Raw genomic sequence first — 27,012 nt, forward strand, 5'->3', positions numbered from 1 at the left:
TCTTTCCAGCCAATCGTCCGGTGAGGTTTCAAACATTGCATCAGCACCCCGGGGTGTTTCTGCCTCATACAGTCAGAGCGGAGGACTTACCTGCACGTACCTGCAGTCTCACTTCTTCTTCTTCTGTGAGGAATGTTTGACATCACACAGCGCTGCGTTCATGATCTCTGCATGAAGAATAAAATGAAGAATGCATGTGTGTTCTCTCCTAATCCACCTGCCGTCTGCAGAGTATAAACTACATCAGCACTCACTGTAGAATTAAAAGGACAACGGGCATGAAGAAGGGATTCGCTGCATTGCTGTGTTTCATCCCTCAAAATGTAGAAACAAGGTTTCACCAACGGCTGCAAAATGTCGAGTTCAGACTTCATTGCAACCCTAAAACGAACTCTTGATCAGTTGTTATATGTCTGTGACAGGCTGATGCTGTAACTGCATTTGAATTAGTTTGAGTTGGAAATGGTTGGACAGACGTTCGTGCTCACTGGAGGAGCAATTTACTGGAGAGCAGTAATGCTGTGATTTGCATTTTAGATAGATTAGGTAGATGTTTACTGGAGAACAGCAGGAGGCAGGACATGATATCCAAGAGCAGGGTCAGGTACTGTAAACATGTCGGCCCAAAGAAACAGCTGGACCCCCTAAAAGGCCAGAGGACCCTGAACCCTCTATAGATGTCATAACGTCAACACATGCATGTTGGAATGGGAAATGGACTTGAGCTTGTGAAGCTGTTTTCTAGTCTTTGTTACACCTCAGGTTTCACCCTGAAGGTGACAACATCAGACATAACTGATCCCATTCAAGTGCAATCATATTTGCACGCATGAACAGGTTTGTTGCTGCGGGAGCTGGGGATCGAACCCTCGACCTTCCAGTGAAGAGACAAACATGAACCTTCTCAGTCAGGTCGTGATCAGCCTCAGGAGTCATCTTCTCATCGAGTTGTTGTTGGGGTCAAAATTCGCCTCCTTCCTTTTCTTTTCCGGACACAAAATTCAGATATTTAGTTACATTTTCAAATAAACAATCTTCACTGTTTCACACTTTCTGTTGACCGGATGATTTTAACTGTCAGGCTGACTGTTGAGCAGTGTGAAGTTTACACTGAGGCGTGGCAGGAAACATCTTCAGTAGAATCAGATGGTTACAGATGCTTTTTCTGGTGTTTTTTTTTTTTTAATGCAAAGTGGAATCATATTGTATTTATGATCTGTGAGACCTATTTCAATAATCAAACCTCTGGATGATTCATGAGACATCCTGCAAGTTTCTTTGTTTGCTCTCTGACCACCTGATCAGATGTGATCGATGTTTGATTATCTTCAGTTTATTAACTGAACTCTGACGTCACTTTTCGTTACGCTGAGTTTTACGATCAACTCCCAGGAAGAAGTTCTATATCACAGCTCCCTCTTGTGGCGAGACGTGACTCCTGCATGTTGTCAGTAGCCTACTTTAAATTACAAAAACAATAAAATGGTTGTAAATGATTCCCTTAGGCAGTTGTTGTTTTTGTTGATGTAATTTTGTGGGTTTCTTCGTGTTTGTTCTGTTTTGGTCGTCACTGAGGATGAATGACTGAAATTATATTAATCAATACAATCCTTAATAAAGACTGACTTCACGGTTAGAGGAAGGGTCAGAGTTTGAGGAAATTATTTTTCTGTCCAGTCTCTTTGTTTTTTGCTGCTCATTGTCCTTTAATATCTGTTTTCACACACATGAATTTTATGTTTTTTATTTATACATAATATTTCTAGAACATTTCCTGGACAGCCTGCTCCTAAAATCCACCAGATGTGTTCCTCACACACTTATTTAAACTACAGCTTTTTATGCGTCTTGGCACGTCACTGCTGTTGGGTGCAGTGACGTCACTCTTGGCTTTGCGTGATGTTTCTGAATTTCCTTCTTCTTCATAACTACAACACAAAGTGTTCTGGTTTGAACAGATCAGAGGATTAAAGGAAAAAGAGAAAGTGGTCTCTGAAGTTTGAACAAAGCTCTGAACCACGTTTCAAACAAAGGAACATCAGCGCCACCTTGTGGTCATTGTTCATATTTACTTTGATTCCTTGAAGATATTAGTCATTTGTTGTTGCTCCAAGGATTGATGTTCTTTCCTCCGTGGATGAATGAGACAGTCCTTACTCTTTATTGTCTTTATAGTTTTTACTTTAAGAGACGTTTGAGATGGAGAAGAATATTGTTTGTTTTCTCTTTTGGTTTTTTAGGACACAACGAAAAATACTCAGGTTGTTTATTCTGCAGAACAGGAAATACATTTGTTTAAAAACCAAAAATGTGCATTTTGTAGTTTGAGCACTTCTCCATGTTTCAGTGTTTCTACTGTCCACAGTACACAAGTTTGTTTCTATGGTTTAATTCTGTTTTGTTCGTCTATTGATGTTTTTCTCTTTTCTCTTTTTGTGCTTTTTTATCTATTTGATGTAAAACACTTTGGCCAACTGTTTTTAAATGTGCTCTAAAAATAAAGTTGGATTAGATTCATTTTTCTTTCTTGTTTCTTGAATTTCTCTCCATTTTTCCATATTTTTCTTCATCTGATTTATTGAATTAAAAAACAAAGCATCCAGTGTTAAAGCTTCAAGCCACTTTTGAATGTTTCAGTCTATTTTTTAAAGCTTTATTTTTGGTCTTTTCTGTCTTTATTTGAGAAGCATCCTATTATTCAGAAATCTAATAATAGTTTATTATTAAACTATTATTAGAAAACTGTTTATTTATTATTATTATGTCTTTTAAGGGTCTCAAGGTTCTTGTTGCCTGAGCTCTGACGGCGTTCAGGTTCTGACCTCGGTTGGTGTTTTGGTTGTTGTGTGTCGGTGTCTCATCCCTGGGTGGGTTTGTCGTCATGTTTCCTTCTGCTATACAAATAAAGTTAATATAATTATTCTTATGAAACACCCAGCACCAAATGTTTGATAAATCCATTTTAATGGAAAATGTAAAACCCTTTTGAACTTCAATGTACAAAGCATGTAACACTTGCACTTTAAAATTTGAAATTGAAGCAAGCCATGTTTTAAAAAAATACCTCAGTGAATGTATATATGTATATATTTACACAGCATAGTAAACTTTGTCATTATTTCATCTTTTAACTTCAAAAGTTCACCATAGTAAATCTTAACAAAACAAAAAACAAGACAATTCATTCTTTCTTAAATAAATTACATCTTTTTTTCTAAATGTATTCATTATACAGCAAATACTTTTATGTCATAAAATGCTGAGGAGTAGAAGCGTTTTTGTTCTTTCTTTACATAATACAACTTTACAGTCTTTACAATAGTTTGGCAGTTCATTAAAAAAAATGTTTTTTATGGCATGAGGACTGTAGAGCATCAACATTTCCCAAAGATACAGGCATTGTGTGTGTGTGTGTGTGTGTGTGTGTGTGTGTGTGTGTCCTCCATCACAGTAGAGCCGTATTACAACTGAAAATCACAGAGCAAAAAAAAAGAAAACAAGGGAAACTGTACATGTCACATTTACATTAATGCTTTTTTGTTTCAATAACATCGCACAACATAGAGTTATAAAATAAATACATCTTCACAGAGGAAATAAAACGACATCGGTAAGAAAAGAAAAATTAAGAACAAAGACAGCGACAGATAGAAGTAGAACAAAAGGACGAGAACTGACAGGTTACAGACGACAAACGAGGGAGCAGCGGCGCCCGCTGACTTGAACATCTGAGAGATTCTCTTTTGCATTTTTTTCCCCTCCCTCACATCTTTTTTTTTTTTCTTCTTCTTCTTCATTTTTTTTTTAATTTTTTTTAAAACAGCAGAGACGACAGTTTGGGTCCTGATGCTGCTTTGCTTGCTGCTGGTGATGCTGTCGTGATTGGCGAAAAATTTGTCCCGTCCGAAAAATGGGCCGCTGAAAGTCGCCGACAGGGATTAAACCTCCGGGCCTTTATAATCCACTGCAGACTACAGCGTCTCCCATCAAACCTGTGAATACTAGTTTAGAGGACCGTCTCCATGGAAACCGGAGGATGGAGCAAGATGCACCTTCAGTCATGTTTGCACAGAGTTCAGTCCGGTTTCAGAGGAGGCTTCTAGTGCACTTCGACTGCAGCGTGGTGGCGTCTTAAGGCTCCCCGTGTCCTCTTTGTGTCCTGAGTCCGTGGAACACAAAGATGAGGCGGCGGCGGTGGTCCGGGTTTAATCCCTGTCAGCCCAGCAGACCCGCAGGTTTAGTCTCCTCTTGGCACTGAAGGTTAAGGGTGGTGATGCAGGCGGGCGTGCCTCACTGGATGCCACCTGGACAGCTCACAGCGCCGAGTCCCCACGACAGAGTCCTCCTCGTGAGAGCGAGGGGGCCGCGGGGCGAGCGAGGTGCTGACGTGAGGCGTGTCCCTCTCTGGAAGGCGCAGAGGAGGCCGAGGTGGCGTCATGAGTTCTCGTCGTCGTCGTCTTCCTCCGAGCTCTTCAGGGAGCTCACCACTTGCTTCACACAGTGGAACAGGATGTTCTTCACCTGAGGAGGAGGAGGAGGAGGAGGAGGAGGAGGAGGAGGAGAGAGAGAGAGAGAGCTTACACAACGAAGACTGGAAAATAATTACAGAGTTTGTCTCTTGAGCTCTGGAATCATAAAACCCCTGTTACCGGTGTGAGGGTGTGTGTGTGTGTGTGTGTGTGTGTGTGTGTGTGTGTGTGTGAGCCCTTTCTTTACATATCATGCTTCTGCAACGTCGTAACATAATATGATGTCACCGACTGGGCCACCAATGACATGCTGTCCTTGAATCAGAATCACAGAGCTTCATTACGTTACTGCTGCTGAGCTACAACGTGTCAAACGTGGTTTTCATACTCGAGTTGTTTTTTTGTTTTTTTCCTTCCCTGCAGCCTGTCAGCGAGAACACAGGCAGGGTGCGGACACACAGATGGTGACTCATACACCTTTCACCGTCCCCGTCTGTGGTGGGATGAACGTGTGTGTGTGTGTGTGTGTGTGTGTGTGTGTGTGTGAATTCAAAACAGAAGGACATGGTGTCCAGAGAACATCTCTGATGGTGACTCACTCGGACACTTTGTCCTTAGAGTCAGTTTTAACTCTTCACCTGTGTGATGATGTTCAGCTTGTGTTGCTCATCCCACTCTGTGTCTGATCACTCTTAATGGCTCTTTTTCTCCTCACCTGTAGCTTATCTTCATAGTTGACCTCCTCGTTGTTGGGCCGCAGCTCCTGGGTCAGGTGGAAGGAGTTGGCCACGTGCTCAGGAGACACAAAGTCATTGATGACCTGAACACAGCTGTGGAGGTTCTGGACCTGTCGGAGGAAACGCAGGGAGGAGGTCAGCACACGAACACGACAGGCCAACAAACACCAGCTCCATGATACATGACTGCTTCTGGATAATGACCACATCCTAAACATTCGCTCCTGATTGTTGAGAAGACGGCCTCTTTAGGATCATACAAACTGAAACATCTTCAGTTCAAGTCCTCAGAAATACAGAAATAGGTGCTTTTGTAAAACTGTCACCACAGCTGTGCAGACACATCATCTGCATCTCCAGCAGCACATGGTGATTTATTGCTGTATTGATTGTACGGTAGAGTTTTCAAACTCTAAAAAGCCTAAAGCAACCAACATGAGGTCATTTCTTGTTTTGTGTTAAATAATAAAAGTCGTCTGTCCTAAACTGTCATGCACATCAACACATGTCAGTCTGTCCCATGTATGGAGGCTGAGGTCCTTTAAGCAGGCTGTAATCTGTGGCTCCCTCAGTGCGGGTCGTTTCTCTTTCTGTCTCCCTGATGTCTGACTCTGTCCTCTGTCCTTTTGTCTTTGACGACAAGAAACAAAAACTCAAATATTTAAAGAATAATCTCAAAGAGAGATGAGACCCAAACCTCTCACATCTCTGTGATGTGACACCAAACAACTATTAAACATGTTACCAGCCTTTCATTACAGCATGGAGCAGAATCACACGGTGCAAAGTCGACCTGTGAAGTTCACGAGTGTGTGGGACGTCGTGCTGGGTGTGTACACACCTGGTGCATTGCTCCTGCAGGTATCAACACAGAGTCTCCCAGGAACTGAACTACAGTCCAGCCCTGGACTCCTTGTTCATCGAGCAGCCGCTGACGCTGCTTCCTGCTGAGGTACAAGCCGTGCTCTCTGATTGGGTCCTGCTCAGAGGAAACATCCAATCCCTGCTCCTTGCAGAGCTGAGGTTGGAAAGTTGGAAAAAAGAAAAAGAGAGAGGCTTTAACATTTGCACTGATTTCTCTATATTTCCTGTTCCTGGCAGAGCTCATCAGAGTGCTGACCTTGTGCAGGAACTCTCGCACTTTGTCGATGTCTCTGTTGAGGTAGATGTGCCACAGCGCCCCCGGTGTCTCACTGGAGTCTTTCAGCCTCCTGCGAACTCCCTCATCCAGATCTTCCTCCTCCAGACGCTTCAACACTCCTTCAAACACACACACACACACACACACACACACACAGATTTTAAAAATACATGAATAAAATGGGTACAGTTCATTGTTTCAGATCTTTTACTTGAACAGTTCACAAAGATAGAGGCCCAGCCAATGGTGTGACTTTAAAGAGCTTGTGAAGGGATGCGTAGATCGACATGTTCTCAGTAAGAACAGCTTCACGTTGGTCCACTCAGACTTTGAGGTTTAAACTGACAGAGTTGAGAATTACCAGTTTTGGACAGGACTCCGTTGCCTTTTGCTACTCCTACGTAGACCAGAACAGAGACCACGTCTGAGACTTCCACATGAAGGTTGGCGGTCCCAAAGTCTTGGTCCTGAGACGCAGCGACCCCTGCAGAGAGAGAGAGAGAATTCGTTCATGAGAAGGGAATCTTGGACTCCTGTCTGTGAGGCTGAGGACCGAATGTTTGACCTACCGTAGGCACAGCACAGTCTCGGACCCAGATCTGGCCTGACAAAGAAAGATGGAAGGTGGGAGGCCAGGTTTAAGTTTCCCTCTGGATCAGAGTACTCCGGCAGGGGCAGGTTCTTCATCAGGTCGTCATATCTGCAAACACACAAACACTTTTCAGCTCTTGAACTTCTTTTGTCATCAGCGTGTTGAGGCAGGAAGAAGTTTGAGTTTTGAAGTTTGAGGGGGAACAAAAGAGGAGTGCAAACCTTGAAGGCATGAGGGCCATGAACTCTTCTCCAGAAGGCCAGTCCTTCAGTCTGTAGACCATCGGCTCTCCGTCCTTGGACTTGGGCCGTTCTGAAAAGGTGTGAAGACTTCAGTGAGACCGGATCAACATTTCAAAGTCAGCTTTCCAGATGAATCAAACAGAAACAATCAAACTCACTGGTGATGTCCTCGAATCCGTCCCAGAACTCTTTGATCCCCGAGTTGGACAGCACCTGGTCTTTGCAGTTCAGGAGGTCCCCCTGGTGGTCTGCAAACTCCTGGTTGAAGGAGTCAGCTTTCCACAGAGTGGCATTAAGTCTCTTATGGATCCCCGACACCAACACAGGCTGAACAAACACAAAAGCAAATCAGGATGTTGTTATTCGACACCCATCAGGAACTTGTGAAAGCAGACACCATGAACGCTGCTGGTTACCTGTCCGTGCTTCCAGCACTCTCTGAACAGCTTCCAGTTGTTCTGGTTGCGGTGATCTTTGAGCCACAGGAGCCGTCTGTTGTTTAACCAGCAGTGCGGGATGTCTGGAAACTGATTGGTCGATTCTTCTTGGGTGGGTGTGGTGAGAAGCGCTGACTTTTTCCTGTCTGATTTGATATCCTCGGTGCCGACGGGGACGGAGCTGTTGTTTACCTGGGTGACAGGCTCCTGCTTCATCACCTCCTGCTTTATCACCTCCTGCTTCATCACCTCCTGCTTCATCACCTCCTGCTTCATCACCTCCTGCTTCATGACCTCCTGCTTCATCACCTCCTGCTTCATCACCTCCTGCTTCATCACCTCCTGCTTCATGGACAGTTTAGCGGCGATGTTCTGCCGACTGGCCGGGATCTTGTTCTCCACTACTGAAGCAATGATGTCATCGAGGATGTTGGGCATGGAGCGCCCCACTTTTCCAGTCTGTCGACAAAACGGAAGGAGAAAAATACAATCATCAAAAAGTCCGATTTACTTCTGAACTTGAAATCAAAGAAAGCTGAGCTGCGTCAGAAAGTGCAGCACTCGTCATGTCAGCGTGTTCACCTGTGAAGCAGTGGAGTACACCGGTGCGAAGGCGATGCCTGCATCAGTGGAGCCCAGCTTCAGCTTCCCCGCCGTGGTGGTGAGCAGATCTCGGAGTGTGGAGCCCTGCTCTGAGCTGTTGACCACCAGTGAGGTGGTCTTACACTGCTGCAGGACCTCCAGGCTGTCCCCCTGCTTGTCCTCCTTCACCGTTTTACCCAGAATCACAGACTCTTTGTTTTCTGACAGAGAAAGAGGGGCGGGAAGAAGAGGGGTAACTAACACACCTCCACTCAGGGGACATAAAGGTTTAAGTGTACTGATTCTAAACCCCCTCACCTTTCTTTTCTTCCCTGGATTTCTGCTCCGCCAGGTCAGCCAGGAAGTGCAGCGGTGACTGGGACTCTGGCGGGGTGATGGGAGAGCTCGCTGGGTCGCTGCCTGGACTGCTCCCCCCTCCTCCTCCACCGTTGGTCTCCACCTTGGTTCCTCCTTGGTCAGAGTTCTGCTGAGAGCCCGACTCACTTTTCACCAGAGACAGCTTGTTACTGTGATTCAGGACGTTCTGCAGAACCTGGCGGAGGGAAGGAGGCGGGTTCAAGTCGGGATCTTAGGATGTTGCTTGAATTGGTTCTTCTGCTGGTTTTATTCTTTTGCACATTATAAACCCTTGTTTTTAAGCCTAAGAGCAGCACGCAGCTGTCACTGTCGCCTTTGTGCACGACATAAGAAGAACACACTTGTTGTGGACTCTGTACGGTCCATCTTGAGCCGAGCGGATGGCAAATGAGTTCAACCTTTCAATCAACTATACTTAATGTTTCAGCAGCTCTTCTGTCTCTTTAAAAATCAACACATGCACATTTACGTTTAGAGAGAATTCAAATCTTTTGTTAATAATCAAAACCAAAGAAAAGCTAATAAACAGCCTGAAGAGGAGTCAGCGGTACCTGAGAGACTCCGTTGGTGACGGGGAGTTTGCTGAGGATGCTCTGTTTGTTGGTGCAGGAACAGTGGGATTTGATTTTGTGTTTTTCCCTCAGAGAGTGCATGGAGCTCACCAACTCAGTCAGCACTGAAACGTGACAGGATGAAAGGAAACCTTCAGGATCTTTACATGTAACACCATGAATACAAACCAGTGAAAAAGGGTTTCTTCAGTCCTCAAACATCAAAATCTAATAAAATCAGCCACAACATGGTCGTCAAAGCGTTCAATACTTCTATTATTATTATTATTTATTCTCAGCAGATTAATGAGCGACAGCGTCAAAGGTTTTAAAACCTGCAGATCTTCAGTCATATTTCAAACAAAAAGCTGCGAAAGAAAGAGACAAATAGGTTGAAAATGATTCCAACGTATTTGTGAAATTTTGGATTCTGCTCGCAATGTTTCGTTTTTTTTAAAAACAAGACATGACACAGTATTGAGAGTCTGACTTCCATAGTTGTTGCCATGGTATTAAAAGCAGCATAATGTTTGAAGGGGTGGATTGAGAGGAAGCTGTGGGTGCTGTACCTGTGCCAGGTATGATCTGTGTGGGCATCAGGTGTTTGTGATCGTGGGGTTGGCCTTTCACACACTTCAGCCAGGCGTACAGTTCTTTATCTGATCACACACAAAAAGATGCAAGACAAGTTTAGAGTACAAACAAAAGAAAAGCTTTCAAACTAGAAAACTATTCGCACAAGTCAAAAAGTGTCCGAGCCTGCAGAGACGTCAAACAAACAAACGCTGCCACGCTATTTTCTGTTTGTTTTCATCTTCTGCTCAATGCTGCATCGTGTGCTCGCTCTGCACAGGGGAAAGCTGTGCTTGTTTTCCTGCTACACGCCAATCAAAGAGAGTTTTCAGATCAGCAGCAGTCATCGGTCCAAATCCAGTCAAAGATTTGATGACGTTTTCTTTCAAGAAACAACAGAACTGAGAGCATGCAGCTACACTTCATGAAGTGAAAACAGGACGCTCTGTCAACTTCACGTTCTCTCGTTTCTCTGTTCATGACATCACTGCATGTCAAACACACATCTGACCTTTGGAGCTCCTCCTCTCCTTGGCCTTGTAGCAGTCCAAGCAGACGACGAAGCCACACTTCTGACAGACCCAGTGGATGTTAAAAAGCGTCGCCTCGCAGGCGTCACACATCTCCCTCACCCCCCTCACCGCTCGCTTCCAAGCCAGTTTGGCTGAAAGACAAAAAAAAAAGAAAAAGATTTTTATTAAAAACATCTCGTGTTATTCAAGGAAGAAATATCTGCCGCTCAGCAAGGCAACCTCACCATCCTTTTTGATCCAGGTGGCTGCATTGTTCTCAGTCACAACCATCTGACAGAACTTGTCTCCGATGAAGCTGAGGATGTACATCGCTGTGGTCTGGTCCAGGTGGCCCTCATCAACCCCTCCAGGGATCCACAGGGAAAGGGCTTCGTCGTCAAACTGGTCTGGACTGGAGAAGCCGTCCATCCGGATGACTCCGTTTTTACTGTAAGAAAGCCTGGAAGAGAAGAAGCAACCAGTTAGCATGCGTTCAGTCCAGTCAGTGTAGGAGAAGTAGAAAACTGTAACAAAGGACACACACACACACACACACACACACACGTCTGACTATAAAAGGATTATCTTGTACTGGTACGAGGATGATGTCTGCACGCTGATTAAACAGCAGGACTGGAGGAAACCCTCGTTTACTCTCTTCAAAGCCACCGGGCGACTTTCTCACTCCACATGATCGTACTGAGCACTCATATTATAATGTGTCCAACAATCACTAACTAACACATGGGGTACGATGTAGAGCAGCGACGGGGTCTTGAGAGGTAAAAGAAAGAGAATCATGCAAAATAGTTTTCTGCTTAAATAAAAAAAAAAAAAAAAAAGAGACATTTTGCTCTTTAACAAAAAGCGTTTTGTAAAGTTGTCAAACAATCTGAGCCTGTCGAGCACTTTGATTTGAAGTCATTTATTCAGACCCTCCAGGCAGAAAGAGTCCTGATAGCAGTGAACTGTTTGGATTTTATGAAGGAGAAGCGTTTCAGGCTCAGCTTCATCTATTTGCCTGAAAGTGAGTTTGAGGAATCAATTTTCAATACGTCGCCCGCCATTATGGGGCTTCAAAAATCCCCTTCAGAAACCAATGGCTGACGTCACTATGTCCATGCTTTATAAACTGTTAGGACATTTGGATCAAACAGTTCTAAGAGAAAGTTCATGAAGAACTACACAACATGGGGACTTTTTTTTAACCATGTTCACTGCAGCATGGTTCTGGGAGAGAACGTACTCTGAAGCAGGTTCTAGGAACTAAAATAGCTCCGAGTTTCTGCACTGAGAAATCAATAAAAAAAAAATAAAAAAAAGAAAGAAAAGGAAGAGAGCTCCAACAGTTTCTGGAAAAAGTTCAAAAACGCCTGATGTTAGATGTTTAAGTACATTTTAGGCCTTTGTTTACCTCCTTGTGCTTTATAATGAATGTGTTTATTATCCTAACCTTGTAAAGGCTGCTGATCTGAGTATTATTTATCCAGCTGCCTTCAGCCTCTTTGAATACTTTGTTATCTTTATGAATGATCTCTTCACTTTAAATCAAGGCTGATGATGACGCTGTTGCTCTTTCACAGAATGAAGCAGAACAAACAACACTGGCGTCCTCTTTACGCTGATAAACCTCCACACTCCTGAGCAGCGCTTACACTCAAACATCTAAAAGCTCTGTGTGTGAGTCATCGCTGTAAAAGCAGCATGTCGGCCGTGTCCTCAAAAAACCCCGCCAGCCGGGGTGGATGTTTACGAAACTGCTAGTCTACTGAGCCAGACGGTGAGGAGGTGAGATGAGGTGAGGCGGAGAGAGAGAAGCAATTATAAGTGGAGATAGAGAGATGGGGAGGGGAGGGGGAGAGGGGGCGAGAGAGAGGCGGGGGGGAGATTGCAGCAGTAGCAGTTCTGCAGTGAGGAAAAGATTATAGAGCAGAAAATCCTCTTTGACAGATTTACCCTGTTAGACCCCAGACTGCAGCTGATCCGACTTGAGTGTGCGTGAGTGTGAGTGTGTGTGTGTGTGTTTAATGTGCATTTACAATAAATGTGGGGGAGAGAGAGAGAGAATGAGCAGAGGCAGTACACTCTGTACCCGCCGTGTGATAAATAATCTATGCGTCGTCGCTGGTGCAGGATGTAATGAGTAAAAAACTTCTTTCCTCTCTGCTGTCCTCACGTCGTCTGTGTTACTCTGCACTGACCTGCTTACCCTTAAACAAGAGGTCGCTGTCTTTACTGAACAGAAAAACACAGCGCAGGGAAGTGTAAGACAATGCATCAGGCCGCCATTGTTAAATGGCAAGAAGGGAAAAAGAAGCGTCTTTGTATGGAAATTTAATTTTTTACAAAAATAGGAAACCATCAGATGGGGAAATGGGAAAGAGTGGAATCGTACCGTCTGAAGTAGTAGAAGCGACAGAAGACTGGGGAATGTGCCGGCTCCTCGCCCTTCTTGCTGCGGATCACCCGACACTCGCGACACTTCTGCAGGTTGGGCCCGATCTCTGCACACGAGTCATCCTGAAGGAACGACTCCCCCGTCTGCTTCAGCTTCTTCACCTTCCTCCAGTCCTTCAGGACGGAGCGGGGGATCCCGTCTGTGGGGGGGGGGGGGGAGAGATTGAGAACCTCAAACTTGACATGCTAAGAAGAGATTTTCTCGTAACGGTTGGGTCATACTTTTACATGTCAAAGTGAGGCTGTACCCACAGACGGGCCAACAGGCTCTACTACCTGGATGTAAACGAGCAAAATGCGACCTGGCAGGAGGAGCAGCGCGGTTGTGTGATATTTTGATTTAGAAGATTGAGAGTGTACGCTGGCTGCGTCAGGTTAGCTGGCATATACATTGAAGAAATGCAAAAAGCACATTTAAGAACAGGAATGAGGAAGTTCACCTGCAGAGAGAGCCAAAGGCTGGTGGTGCTAGCACAGCTAACATTAGCCAAACAAAGTCACATGATTTATCTGCTTATTCTTCTGCAGGCGTTTTTAAATACAAACATCTTGATTCTGTTTCTCATGAGAATTAGCTTTATTAATGAGCTGCTTATAAACATGTATGGTCTATAAGACTGGAGAACTCAGAGCTCAGAGACTTTTCAAAGAGTTTTGTTGACGCTCACCGTCATGACTGTGAGTGCATCGTTAATAGTCTATATTCAGACTTACTGCTGCTGGCCAGTTTGAGTTTCGTCTTCTCCCTGGCTGATCTGAAGATGCCGTTCGGCTTCACGTCATCCTCCTCCTTATCGTTGTCTCCTTTCTTCCTCGCCATATCGTTCTGTTTCTTCTTGTAGGTGGGTTTGGGCTGCCGCTTGGCTCTCCCCTCCATCTTGCTCTCACTACCGTCGGAGTCATCTCCGCCGCTCTCGGACCCGGACTCGTACGTCCGTTTGGGCCCCCGCCTCAGCGAAGGAGTCGTTTTCCTGTCCTCCCCTCCTGTCGCTGCTCCTCCCGACTTCTCCTCCGACTGCCTCTCTCTCTCGGCTTTGCTAATGCTGTCTTTGCTCATGTCCACCTCGCTGGAGGCGCTGAGATTGACCGTGCAGGGTTTGATCATGTCCGACATGGCGGTGCTGGTGGTTGTGGTGCTGGGCAGCTTCTCTGCTTTAGAACTGATGGAGCTTGTTGTAGCAGTGGTGTTCCTGTCCTCCTCCGAGTGCCGGGTCAGCCAAGCTTTCTTCAGCTTGTGATAGTTACTGGGCGGTCCGCTGCTCGTGGACGATGACCCAAAGGTGTGGCCGTTAGGCAGCGGGCTGGACTTGCCTGGTGTTGTGCTCCCGCTCGCTGAGCTGCAGCTCCCACTGTCGATAGAGGAGCACGAGGCTTGGCTGGAGGAGGGAGGAGGAGGTGAGCTGTGAGCGGGAGGTTTGTCCACTGAGTCCACAATCAAGGAGCAGTTTGCAGATGTAACAGATATAGGAGCAGTCGAGAGGTTGCTCCTCGATTGGGCTGCAGCCAAGGCAGCTTTGTGCTTCTTAAGGTGGACGAAAGAGGAGGAGTACGGCTGACTGGAGCCAGAAACGGAGCTCGGGGTCGGGGTGAGGCTTGGACTGGGCTGAGGTGTCCCTGCTGGACTAGGGGGCGGCAGTGACCCCCCTGGAGATGTGGTGCGTGAGCCTAACCCCTCCTGGAGCTCTCCTTGCCCTGAGTGGCTCAGCACCCATCCACCAATCACACTTTTATGTGTTGAAATGTCGACCCGCGGTGACACGGAGTAGCCCAGCTCGGGGATGGACGCCCCACTTTTAATCTGCATGCCGAAAGCCGAAGCACCCGGAATGGCAGTCCTGCACACAGAGTTCAACACACCGGCTCCCATAGTTCCCATAGTTCCCAGCACACCACACATAGAAGTCTTTTTGTACTGGAGACACATGTCATCCAGGTTTGAGTTGGGTTGGATGACCCTGCCAGCTCCATGATCTCTCATACCGTCCACTAGTCTGGAAGCTTCTCCCTGAAGCTTGGCTTGGTACAGCCTCCCCTGAGGGAGCTCCTTATGGATCATAGCACCAGATTTGTTAGCACCAATGGGACTGTCGTACTTCATCGATGTCATCGGACGCACAATGACTGATGCCATTGCCGACTGAGGCTTGCCCCTCGATGCACCTTTCTCCCCAGAGAACGAGCCCCCTCTTTCCTGAATCATCTCCCCGCCTCTCCACCCGTCTGTCGAAACATCTCCGCTGATGACCGAGGCCACAGAGGTGACAACCGCGACATTTCCATGACCTTTAATGTCCCTGAGTTCAGGCAGCAGCGTGGGCGGCTTCTGTTGCTCTGCCGACGTTTTGTTACCAGATGCTGCTAAGCTAACCGGCTGGATGGGTGTTAGAGTGGGGGGAGACAGACGTCCACCGTAACCTGCCCGCTCCCTCTCTCGCTCCCGCTCCTTCTCCTTCTCCCGCTCCCTCTCGGCGGCCTCTTTGCGTTCCAGGGCGTGCTGGGTGGGGGGATGGAAGACGGGGGCTCGGTGAAGGGATGGCATTGCCCTGAGCTGGAGCTGCTGCTGCTGCTGCTGCTGCTGCTGCTGCTGTTGGTGGTGGTGAGGATGATGATGATGATGATGATGATGATGATTGTGGTGTGCGGCTGAGGAGTAGGCGGAGGATGCAGAGGAGGAAGGAGAGATGGCCGGGCTGCGGCGCTCTATCCTTTCCATGCCTGCGTGGTGCTGATGCTGCTGCTGGACGAGAGTCACCTGCTGGCTCAGCTGCTCTGTGATTTTCCCAGCTAAGCCCTCCCCTCCCTCCGGCTGGTGTTTGATTAAGGGAGGGGGCTTAGACAGGGAGCCTTTCGAGCTGTAACCTCCCAGCGTCAGGGCCCCCTGGACAGGCACAGTGTTTCCCACGCTGGTCAGAACCCCTGGAGCTCCTGCAGAGTGTTTCTCATAGTAAGAGCTGAGCTCCTTGGAGGGGTAAAGTCTTGGAGGGTCGTTCACTACACTGTTGGAGATCGTGGTGAAGTAGTTGCTCTTTTCTGATTGGATGACGTGGGGATGTGCATGGACAGCTTTGGGGCCCGGGGAGGCGAGGGCCGGTATCCGGACTGGGAAGGCCGGCTCTCTGCTTCTCTCTCTGTCTATCACAGAATCACCGGAGCGCTGGATCTTAGCGGTGAAGGGAGCGACCTCGATGCTCTCTTTCAGGATTTGACGATTCTCCTCTTTGTATTTACTGGCTCGCTCTGCAGCCTGCACTGCATCCTGGAAGACACAGACAAGGACAGATTCAGACTCCTGCTACATTTATTACTCCTCTTCCAGTTTGTATCCCAATTTAAATATCATCTTTAGGCAGCCGTTCATGGTTTGTCATACTGGGTGATAACAATGATCTGGGTGGAGTGGTGTACCTGTGTATTCGAGAGGCGAGCCTTGCAGTGGGGGTCTAGGTAGAGGCGGTGTAGGTGGACATCTTTCCCTGTGGGGGTTCGACTCCTGTCCGTCTGCTCCTGCTTCAGCTGAGCCAACGTCAACGTCCGGATCGGGTCCACGAAGCCTTTCTTATCCACATCTCTGCACACAAACAAGGCAAAAAAAAATCATGAGTTAATCCAGGCGTGGATGGGTCTGGCTTTTCTTGCACATAAATAATTAACACTCACATTTTTATATTTTACATCCCCGGGTAAAAACTAAATCCAGCAGAAAATCTAAAAATCTTTCTAGCAGTTTAGACTTTAAGCGTACGACACTGTAGTCACCTTTATAAGACGCCTGTTACCCAGCAAAAACCTTTACATTGAATAGAACCAAAGGCTTTACAAAATAAAAGCATGCGAGTGAGATGTGGCTTCATTTAGATCAAACACATAAACTGTGCTGAGATAACACACAGGTGCTGTCTGCAGGTTTGAATGACGTAAACCTGCTAAGGAGAGATGTGCAGTGTTTCCTCCGTGAGGCCTTCTAAGTGTGTGTGTGTGTGTGTGTGTGTGTGTGTGTGTGTGTGTGTGTGTGTGTGTGTGTGTGTGTGTGTTGGGCGGGGGGTATTAAGCGGTGTCTACATGATGGCTGGTGCTTGCATAAGTAGAGCACAAGCTGCAGAGTGAGGAGCATTCACTCTAAATTGCTCTCATATTGGATTAGTGCCACTTTATCTCGCTGGCCTGCTGCTGCCTTTTTCTAACAGAGTCTTTGAACGCATCACGGCTTCATAAAGGAGACAGGCGTGATGAGTTAGTGAATAAAGCCGGAGCACATTCATCCACACATCACTGTGAATATGAACACAACTGATTGTGTGCTCTTTAAAGTGTTTGATGGAAAAACACAAAGATAATATAATAGACGGTATAACTTCTATTGATTAAAAAATATAAATAAAAAGTGATCAGATCAGATCAGCTCGGCTGAAGTTAAATGCTTCATTATTATCTACTTTTTATTGAATGAAAAACAAAAACATTTCTCCTCTTTATATTTTGAGCTTCTGGCCCTTAACTTTATTTTTTCTCTGTTTGAACACATTAAGATGTCGCTTTATTTAATGTGACCTAACAGTCATTTTCCTAAGCAGACCTTGAACACATCATGATGTCACTTCTGGTCACGCTCATCATCTGGCTAACCTTCATCCTGGTTGAGGATGACGGTGCTGCAGAAGCATCCTCAGATGTTTGACTGTTTTGGCCTAAAAGTCGTGTTTCCTCTTCCACGCCTTTCGTTAATTAAACATGTTGCTTCTTTGCTTTGGTGAAATGAAACCAAATGTCCAGACATCATTGAGAGCGACGAGCCACCTGAACTTGTCTTTTTAAGTTCAAAAACTGTTTGGCTGGTATTTCTATTTCATTCAGAACCGTTATTAGAAAACGTTTGTAAATCGGTTTGTGCAACATCAAGATTTAACGTTACTCAACTGAAGTGTTTGTTTGTTCATTTGCAGGTTGATGATGGATGTACTCACTCTTTATGAATGTCCATGTTGGCCTTGGACAGCGGAGGGCTTGCGTGTGGGTTGATCTTGACAGGAGGCCGGTGCGGGTCGGCACTGGCAGGCCGAACAGGAACATGACTCAGCAGACCGAGACTGTCGCCAGCACCACCAGCAGTCTGGTGCAGCCATGGACTGGGTGTGTTCTGCACAGACACACACACACACACACACACACACCGTTAATAAGGTCATGAACCCAAGAGTCACTCACAGGACAAATATAGCACAAAACAACTTCATTCAAGCTTCTTCCCTGTAACTGAGGTCACAATGAGGGACTGTTTGTTTTCCCTTTAATGACAGGTAACGGGATCTTTACAGCTTCGAATAGTCAACAAGAAAACGTTTTAATCTAAAAGATAAAAGATCTTAAATATCTGCATGTTTTTTTTGTTTTATTCACATGCACACAAAACACACTGCAGGCGAGGAGGAGGAAGTAAACGTGGTTAAATCCTGTGTTCAGTGAGTGACTGGTGCAGTCTTCATGCAGGGTTTTAACTGTATGTTGTTTTAACACTGATTCATGGATTCTGTGAATGTGACATTAAAGTCGTCTTGGAACGTGATCTTGGATTTGTTGGAAACATGAACACTGCAGCTCTTAACGTCATGCTCCTAAAGAAACCTCCCTCCTCCTGTCCGGCAGGGAAAACATCACGTTGTGAGGTGCATGACTGAATTATAATTTTTGGATCATTTCAGAGGCAGGCAGAATTTTCTAGAAAACGACCAGGAGTGCGTGTGGAGACATGCATCACTCTACTTGTCCTTCACATTTATCCTCGTTCACACTCTGAAACAATCTCTCTGACACACACGAGAACATCCAGTGTGTGTGTTTGTACACCTACCCTCCTGAGGGACGCCTCAGAGTTCACGGTTACCGGGTTTTCAGGGTGGACCCACTTCGTTGTGGGGGGCAGGTTTAGTCCAGGGGGGTAGGAGGAAGGCGTCCCGTTGGGGTACTGCCAGAGGATGGGATAGAGTCCGAGACCTGCTGCCCCGCTGTGAGCCTGTGCAAGAAGAGAGGGCGGAGGGTGGCCCTGACTCTGCAAACACACACACATTTCAACTTTAATTCACATTCTGCTGTTTGACATCTTCGTTAAATCCTTAAAACGTCCCAATCACGGTTATTAGGTTTATCAATAGCATCAAATCTATAAAATGACAGATCTTCAGTTATGTCCTTTAAACAAAAGAGAGCGAGAGCATTGCACAAAAACATTCGCAGCATGTAGCTGAGGGGCGGAGTCAAGGAAACCCTCGCTCGCTCCTCTCCATCTGCGACCTGTTTTTGTGCAAAGAACCGTGCTTGTAATTATTTTTTCAATAAAAACAATAAATTACAAATTATTGGGTGTCTGGAAGTTATTGTGTTGTTGCCATGGTATCATTATCCCCCCCAACACACACACACACACGTTGACCCTGGGGGCCAGAATGCACACAACAGTCTTGATTAGTGAGGCTGAGATTCAGACCTGGAGGAACTGCTGCTGGTGTGCGGCTGCAGAGTGAGACAGGGCGAGGTGACCGAGGCCGCTGGGGGAGTCGAGCCGAGGGTGGCCCCCGAGGAGAGAGGCTCCTGGAGGAGGCATGGCTTGGAGCACTCCGGGCGGGAGCAGGTGTGGGTGAGGTAGGGCCGAGGTGTGAGGAGGGGCGAGGAGGTGGGAGGCAGCGTGGGGGTGGGATGCAGACGTAAGGCAGGGGGAGTGAGGGGAGGGCGAGTGGATAGTGTGCAGGTGGGGATGAAGGTAGGCGGCGACATGGTTGGCAGAGGCAGAGTTTTCTGCGTCTGAGCGGACCAGTGCCGGGTCCCTGTAAACAGTGAAGGTCTCGTTCTTATCAATGATTAACGGGCTTTTCGTGCTGCTGCTCCCAGACTCCGACCGCACCGACACCGGTTTGAAACCAGACCGGGGAGGTTCAGCTATTTCTAATTTCGCAGACAGACTTCCTGACGGAGGGGGGTGACGTGTCAGAATACCTCGGTATTTTATGCTTCGACACCTCTGGGGAGGTGTTGGGTTTCGGTTTGGAGATGTCTAGCAGGCCCGGGTGGGGCTTAGCTTTGTGGAGGTCAGACGGGTTTGTGTTGGGGTAGAGATGACACTGAGAGTTGTTAGGGTGGCTGAGTTTCTGTTTCAGAGAGTCAAGCTGGGCTGGGTGAGGGTTGGGGCTTATTTTGGATTTGGACAAGTCTGGGGGGAGGACTGTGTTCATCTTGAGGGGGGGCGGCTGTTGCTGTTGCCGTTTTCTCGTCTCTTCAGACAGAGACGGGCTCTTAATGCTGGGGTGAACAGGTGGGTAGTGTTGTTGTTGTTGCTGTTGTTGCTGTTGTGTGTGCTGCTGCTGCTGCTGCTGATGATGATGATGAAGATGATGATGATGAGGAGGAGGAGGGGCAGGTTTCTCCTTCTCAACCAGAACAACATTCTCAGCTATCGATGTGATGGGCCTGAAAAAAAGGGAGGAAATTAACACGTTATAAACAAAGTCATCCGTTGAATAAAACTCATCAGATCTGACTCAAACAACCATTCAGGGTAATCTTCCCATTAACTATCCATCACAGCGAATCAGTGAGGGGAGAATGGTTGCTAGGCAACAGTCAAGTTTCAAACTAGCATTATCTGGCTTCTATGTGGCCTGCCTGTCTCTGCAGATCTCTCTCTCTCCCCTCCCTTTGGTAGAGCGGAGAGCACAACAACCAGTTGCTTTTTTTTTTTTTTTGGCATGCGAACCAATCAGCTTTCAGCGTTTCTGTCCGCTGAGTCCGACATAACAAGCTGAGCAGATCAGACAGTTTGCTCATGATTCACGTCCATGCCAGAGGAACGTTCGTCATACCTGACTGCACAGCTGCACTCTGATTTACTGCATGAATCTAATTTAACTAAAGCAGCACCTGACAGAACTGAAATAAGTCATTAACAATGTGATGCACTAAAGATGGAAGAACGGGATAACAAAGGGTTCAAGGACAGTTGCAGTGATCAATTCAATTCAAAAAACTTTATTTGTATGGTGCATGGACGTTCCTCACACTGTATCTTACGACCCTCGTCATCCTCTCTTTGTATCGGGGAGTTTAAGAACAGAGGTCTGTGGTCACACTGATGACAGGACGGCGAGGACTTAACACTTTCTGATAAAACTAGCTTTGAAATCTGTTAATCTCTAAAAACACAAAACATCTTTTTAACTCAAAGCTGCGGCAAGAAGACGAGAAAGAGAAAACATTGTACAATTTAGACGCATCACAGCGCAAACCCTAACATGACACCCTAACATCGGATGTCTTGGATCCATTGTTGCCATGGTGACAAAATGGGTATTGAAGTTTTAAAAAATTTTTTTTACACTTTTTGAAATTCCGTTACCGTGACAACCTTTAAAAGAAATTCACTGTGCGAAGCAGTCTGCTCTCACCTGATGACCTCAGACGCAGCGAACTCGATCTTGTTGCTTAAACTCCTGGCTGCAGTCATGCCACCTCCCACAATGCCTTGCTGCTGCTGCTGCTGCTGCTGCATGGGAGGCTCACTGTCAGCCTTGCGGCCTCCTTCTGATGGACAGGGAGACGGAGGGACAGGAGGCGAGGAGACAGGAGAGGGGTTGAGGGGGAGGTACGGTGACAGACTCGTGGACTCGGCCTTCTCGGAGGCGAGCAGCGCCGACACGGCCTCCGAACTCTCCTGGTGGACCGTCGCCTGAGCGTCATCTGTGATGTCGATCACGGCCCCGCTGTGGAGATTGGACAGCGACGGCGTCTGGGATCGAGATAATGCTGGAAAAAAAAGAAGAAATTTCACAATAAGAGCTCCAAACCTTTGGCTGGTTTTGGTCCCATGTGACAGAGGAGGATCATCGTTACCTTTCACAGTGTTCTTGCTGCTCTCCATGACACCGCTCTGGACGGTGTCAGACATCAGAGGCGTCAGTTGGCGAGGAGACTGGGTGATCTGCGTTACAGCGACTAATTCCTCCTCCTCTTTTGATATCAATTTGGCCGTTTCCTTCACGACACCCTTCTTGCCGTCCTCTGCTGCCTGAAGCTCCGCCCACGGTGACAGCCGACCAATGAGAGAGGAGGAATCGTTCATTTTGGGGCTCTGCTTCAGCGGCTTCTCGTCTTCCTCCTTTTTGGAAACACTGCTCGGCTTTACGTCGCTGCTGCGAGTTTTCAGCTCGTTCTCAGAGTTGGGCTCCGAGGAGGAGGACGAGGAGGAGGAAGAGGACGAGGAGGAGGACGAGGAGGAAGAGGAGCAGGAGGAGTGGGCGATCCTCTTGTTGTGGGGGTTTTCTGAGTCGCTGCTTTCAGACAGGTCTGACGTCATGTCAGTCTTCAGCCTCTTCAGACCTGCCTTCTTCTCGTCTTCCTCGCCCTTCCTGCGTTTGTTCAGAGCCTGCTTGGCTTTCGACTTCGAGTCTGCACAAACAAAAAGTAGAAAGAGAAGAGTCAACACTGATCTCTATCCTACCTTCAGCTCTTCTTCACCCTTCACCTGCATCCTGCATCATTTCACAGCTGTGGTCTCGAGAGCAACGTGTAAAATCCAGTCTTAACTAAGAAAGTCCACGTTTTTGGAGATGATCTCGGAGGCGTTGTTGTACACTTACAACCTTTAATCAGGACAGATGCATGAAACAATCTGCAGTATTATAATCCCAAAAGCTGTCGGGCCTTTCAGTCAGTTCGATGTAAAAGGTTTAAAAACAGAAGCCTGGAATAAGGGCGTGCAAGAGGGAGCACTTGAGGGTTTCAAAAAGGTTCAATAATTGAGTGTGATATTAATGCTCAGTGTGGATTATTAAAGCCTGACACGGGGTGACAGCCACATGATGAAGACAAGGACTAAAAACAAACAGTTTGACCATGAAGAACGGCACAAATGAAAACCTTTCATGTTTTTTTTTGTTCCTGAGGAACCAGGATGATGATGAAGAGTGTCCTCACCTCTCCCTGTGGGCTCCTCTCTCCTGTCCTTGTCCTCCTCGGGCACACTGCTGTCCGATCCTTTCCTCCTGGACGAGCGAGAGCTGCGCTGCTCTCTCAGCTCCCGCCCGCTGCCGCTGGGTGAGTTGTGTGACTGGCTGGCAGTCTGCTGGCTTTGCTGGGATTGGCTCTGCTGCTGGGAGGCCAGCGTCGCCTGGGAACCTTTTGGGTTGGGGCCGGATGATGTCATTATTGGGCGGGGGCTGTTGGCTTGGGCTCGCGTGTAATGACTCTGTAAGAAGAAGAAGAAGACATCACATGTGTCAGCTTATTAATGCACATGTTAAAAGGTGTGAGGGGTCTCTCTCGTCTTTGAGTCCCTACGTTCTTATGAGCGCCTCCCAAATGACCAATGAGATGAAGCTCTTTTCAGAAGGTCAGATTTACAGCCGGGACGTGGAGTAAGATCTGTGTTCCTTATAATAATAGCAGCAATGTTCTTCTCTCTCTAAATCCAAAGGCTTTGCATCAACATTTTTTAATTTTCCTTTAATCACAGAGCATTAAGAGATTGAATGGCTTCAGTTATCAGCCAGTTTAATTGAGAGAGACAGACGCATCCATACTGAAGAACAGGATGTAAACATCTTTTTTTCACTATCACACACACAGAAGACGACTGACAGAAACTTCACGAGGACTTCTAGAAGTTCATGTTGTTGGTTGCACATTCGAGATGAAACAGGAGCATGTGTTAAAAGCGTTCACCTCCAGGTGACACAAACGCATTCACTGTCCTCCAATGGGTTTTTTGTCTGGCCAAGTTGTTGACTCAGCGGTCTGACCTGCAGCCAACTAATCATGTGCTTCACTGCTGCAGGTCGGTCTGAAGGCCAACAGGCCCTGACACGGCGGGGGGGGGGGGGGGATGACATGCCGATGCCTTGTGATTGTATGGTCAGACAGTCAAAGAATTTCAGACTTGAAGATTTGAGATGAAATGACTTTGTTCTCAGGAGAGCTGGAAGTGTGACGTTCAATAAAGCCAACGTTCAGTTGTTCAGAGACAACACAGCAATCTGAATGCATCGCATTAAGAGTTCCTGTAGCTTGTTATGCTGCATGTGTAGAACAAGGGAGTGCTTCATGCATGCCTGCTTTCTAACAGTGAAGTCAGGAGGAGCGCTGAAGCTTCACCTAACAGTCAGTTTAGTTTCTCTTGCTAAAAGTCCAGTACTGATCTGTGAGACAAACACTGACTGCAGGTGGATTTCACATGTTGTTCTTTCTAATTCACGTCGGGTCACCAGCTCTGTGTTTATCTCACCGCCTCGTTACTACAACCCTGTTTTGTTTTTTAAATAGCTCCATAAAAACGTCATGTATCGAGTGACACGACACAGAAATGACATCTTCTGAATGATACAAAATAAAACCCCCAGATTGTTTTCACAGAGTGTTGAACTCCTCCCCATCTTTATTCAATTTAGCCAATCTGAACTTTATGAACTGTCAGATGTTTTTTTTTTTTTTTTACACTTTTCAGGATTTCATGATCAGCGTTTCGTTGCCAATGTCCCAACTTTATTTGGAGACGTGTACTGGCATCAAATTTAAAATCAGAACATCATTTTACAAGACCGATATTATACCTCTGTTTGATGTGCTGTGTTTGTGCTACTTTCAGTTAATAATAGTGTTTAGAAGTGAGGCTTTGGTCCAGTAGACCCACAACAACAACAACAACAACAACAACAACAACAACAACAACAACAACAACAGGTGTTGGATCTATTTCATGTAGCTTCTGACCTTGTGACAGAACAATAATGAGATGTTTCATGAGTTCTGTCTCTGAGCAGACGCGTGCAGGATGACGTGTGCAGAGTTATCATGGAGCCTGTTTAGCATGGTCGACATGCCGCTCTGTTTAATTGCTCCTGTGTTTCTGAACCTGTCTGGGACAAACCGGTCGTTTCTGAACACGATCAACAGGGTTTTTTGTAAGCCACCTTGACCGTTATATGAGCCAACTGTGGCATTTGGCTGCAGTCCAAATGGAATAAACAGCAGGAGTAAACATTAAACTGAGGGCATGAGGACAGCTACATTTCATGGGCGGACCCAAAAAGCCCCCAGACAGTCTGCTGTAGTCAGATTAGCTCATCTTTGATCAGAGGTGGAGCAGCGCTCTCTGTCTTTGTAATCTTTTCACACTGATCTTGTTGTGCTCTCTGACACACAGGAAGTGAGGAAACTTCAACCAGCAGAGAGGTTGTTGTTTCTCTAAATGACAAACGCTGACCTCCGTGGATCTGTTCACGCCGGTCTGTGGCGTCCACACCCACCACCGCGACTAGGAGTGGCCGCTGTGGTCGCTGTGTGATGAAGCATTTTGCACGTCGTGTTGAACAGCTCTGCGGTGCAGCGTGTGTGCTCAAAGGAGCAGCCACCACTAGATGGCAGCGCAGGCAGGATTTGTAACCAGTGAGAAGTCACTTCAAATATTTCTAAATTTCATCTGTTGATATCCTGCTCTTGTACTTTTTATAAAACCTGGATGTTGTAAAACATTCCCTTAAAGACAAGAGTTAATGTATCAACTCTTTAAATTCAGGGAAATGTTTCACTCCTCCACCATTGTCTGGTTTGACAGATTAAACAACGACAAAGTCAATAATTCAGTGGAACTTTTCAAACATCTAACAAGTGTTTTTTGTTAAGTGAGGTCATTTTGTTGGAAAAGAAAATGTGTGTTAATATTATGAAAAAGAGTTATTCATAAATCTTCATTAAAAAAAAAACTAAACGTTGAGACTGATCTGACAGCCGCCCTTGTTTGGCTCTGACTCCGGGGATAAATAAAGTTTTTTGAATTGAATAGAAATCCGTGGATGATTATGATCTTTTATACAGTCTGCACTCCTTCCTCATTTTAAGTGTGCTGTGGGAAGTGTGTGTGTGTGTGTGTGTGTGTAGGATGTGGTGGGGGGGGGGGGGTTGTTGGGGTTTACCTGAGTGTTGCCAGTGGTCCCGCCGGGTCTCCCTCCCGCCATCTTTAATGTGTCAAAAACAAGAAGGGAAGAATTCAGCAACACGTCATGAAATGAAGGTAAACATTGAACCAGGAGAGGATTTATAAATCAGCTCCACGTGTCCCTCCAGCTTTTTAAACCAAACAGCAACCAACTGTGTTTATTACTTCTGCTGATGTCACGTTAAAAGCACGCACTGGTGTGTGTCTGTGTGTGTGTGTGTGTCTGTGTGTGTGTGTGTGTGTGTGTGAACAAATAGTGCTATCAAGACACGTCTATAAAGTGAACAGAGAGACAGCCGACGTGGGTTAAACAGTCAGGAGACAGAATTCACGAATGCCAAAGATTTGTTCTGATTTTGGAAACGATGAAAATGTGTAATTTTAGAATTTTTCCTTGTTTTGAAATTTGCATGATGTGAAAGTTACTGAGGCTGAGAGAGAGAGAGAGAGAGAGAGAGAGAGAGAGGGCGAGGGAGAGAGGGAGAGAGAGAGAGAGAGAGAGACAGAGAGAGAGAGAGAGAGTGAGAGAGAGAGAGAGAGAAAGAGAGAGAGAGAGAGAGAGAGAGAGAGAGAGAGAGAGGGCGAGGGAGAGAGAGAGACAGAGAGAGAGAGAGAGAGAGAGAGGGCGAGGGAGAGAGGGAGAGAGAGAGAGAGAGAGAGACAGAGAGAGCGAGAATACACTGACAATATTTTGGTTCATTGGCAGCCTAACGTTTCTATTTCAGTTGTCATGGTGATAAAACAGGAAGCGATTTCGTCTTATACTGGAATTACACTGAAGTTTAAAATACTGTGAGAAACATGTTTGACTTGGTATCAAATTAAAAATATATCGATATGTCGATCATGGGATTTTCTAAATGTACCCTGGTTGTGTAAAATAGTTTGCCAGATGGTGCTGTGATGACAGAATGACATCACATGCATGATTTGTTGCTGACATATGGACTTGTGTTTAACTTTGCTCTTCTTTAAAAAACTTCTTTTCAAACATGTTGAGTTACGATGTTGACCGAGAAGTCTTCTTCACTTTTACATTTGAAAAAGGAAAAAACAACCTTGCAGACATTTAAATGTGTGTGCGTTTGTTTGCTGATCGTGTGTGTACTCACGTGGGCAGAGTTGTTGTTGCTGGATCGTGACCTCCGTCTGGAAGTGATGCCAATGTTTTCTCCTTTGAGCAGGGAGTGCACCACGTCATCCAGAAAGGTCATCTGGATCATCGACGGATCCACGTTCTGAGGTTCTAGCACCTGAAGAGTCAAACAGAACACATGACCACGAGGTCTAAGACACGTAATGACCTGCTTCACTGCTGTCTCACATTCACCAGGTCAGAGGCGCGTGTGTGTGTGTGTGTGTGTGTTG

General features: G+C 46.3%; 1 protein-coding gene across 1 annotated transcript; it reads right to left on the minus strand.

Annotated features, from left to right (window-relative positions):
* Positions 1 to 2,947: 2,947 nt before the first annotated feature.
* Positions 2,948 to 26,911, minus strand: jmjd1cb (jumonji domain containing 1Cb). The gene is given in 27 exon segments (XM_079372258.1): positions 2,948 to 4,521; positions 5,185 to 5,316; positions 6,048 to 6,224; positions 6,327 to 6,466; positions 6,709 to 6,831; positions 6,917 to 7,047; positions 7,161 to 7,251; positions 7,340 to 7,508; positions 7,598 to 8,077; positions 8,201 to 8,421; positions 8,519 to 8,753; positions 9,130 to 9,254; positions 9,699 to 9,788; positions 10,214 to 10,366; positions 10,460 to 10,674; positions 12,610 to 12,811; positions 13,386 to 15,927; positions 16,077 to 16,239; positions 17,633 to 17,805; positions 18,517 to 18,714; positions 19,150 to 19,638; positions 19,640 to 20,126; positions 21,101 to 21,458; positions 21,546 to 22,100; positions 22,629 to 22,899; positions 25,622 to 25,663; positions 26,757 to 26,911. Coding segments are annotated over 27 exon segments (8,160 nt in total). The 5' UTR covers positions 26,868 to 26,911; the 3' UTR covers positions 2,948 to 4,434.
* Positions 26,912 to 27,012: the final 101 nt, after the last annotated feature.

The sequence above is a fragment of the Symphodus melops genome (genome assembly GCF_947650265.1).
Source record: "Symphodus melops genome assembly, chromosome: 21".
NCBI classification, from domain to species: domain Eukaryota; kingdom Metazoa; phylum Chordata; class Actinopteri; order Labriformes; family Labridae; genus Symphodus; species Symphodus melops.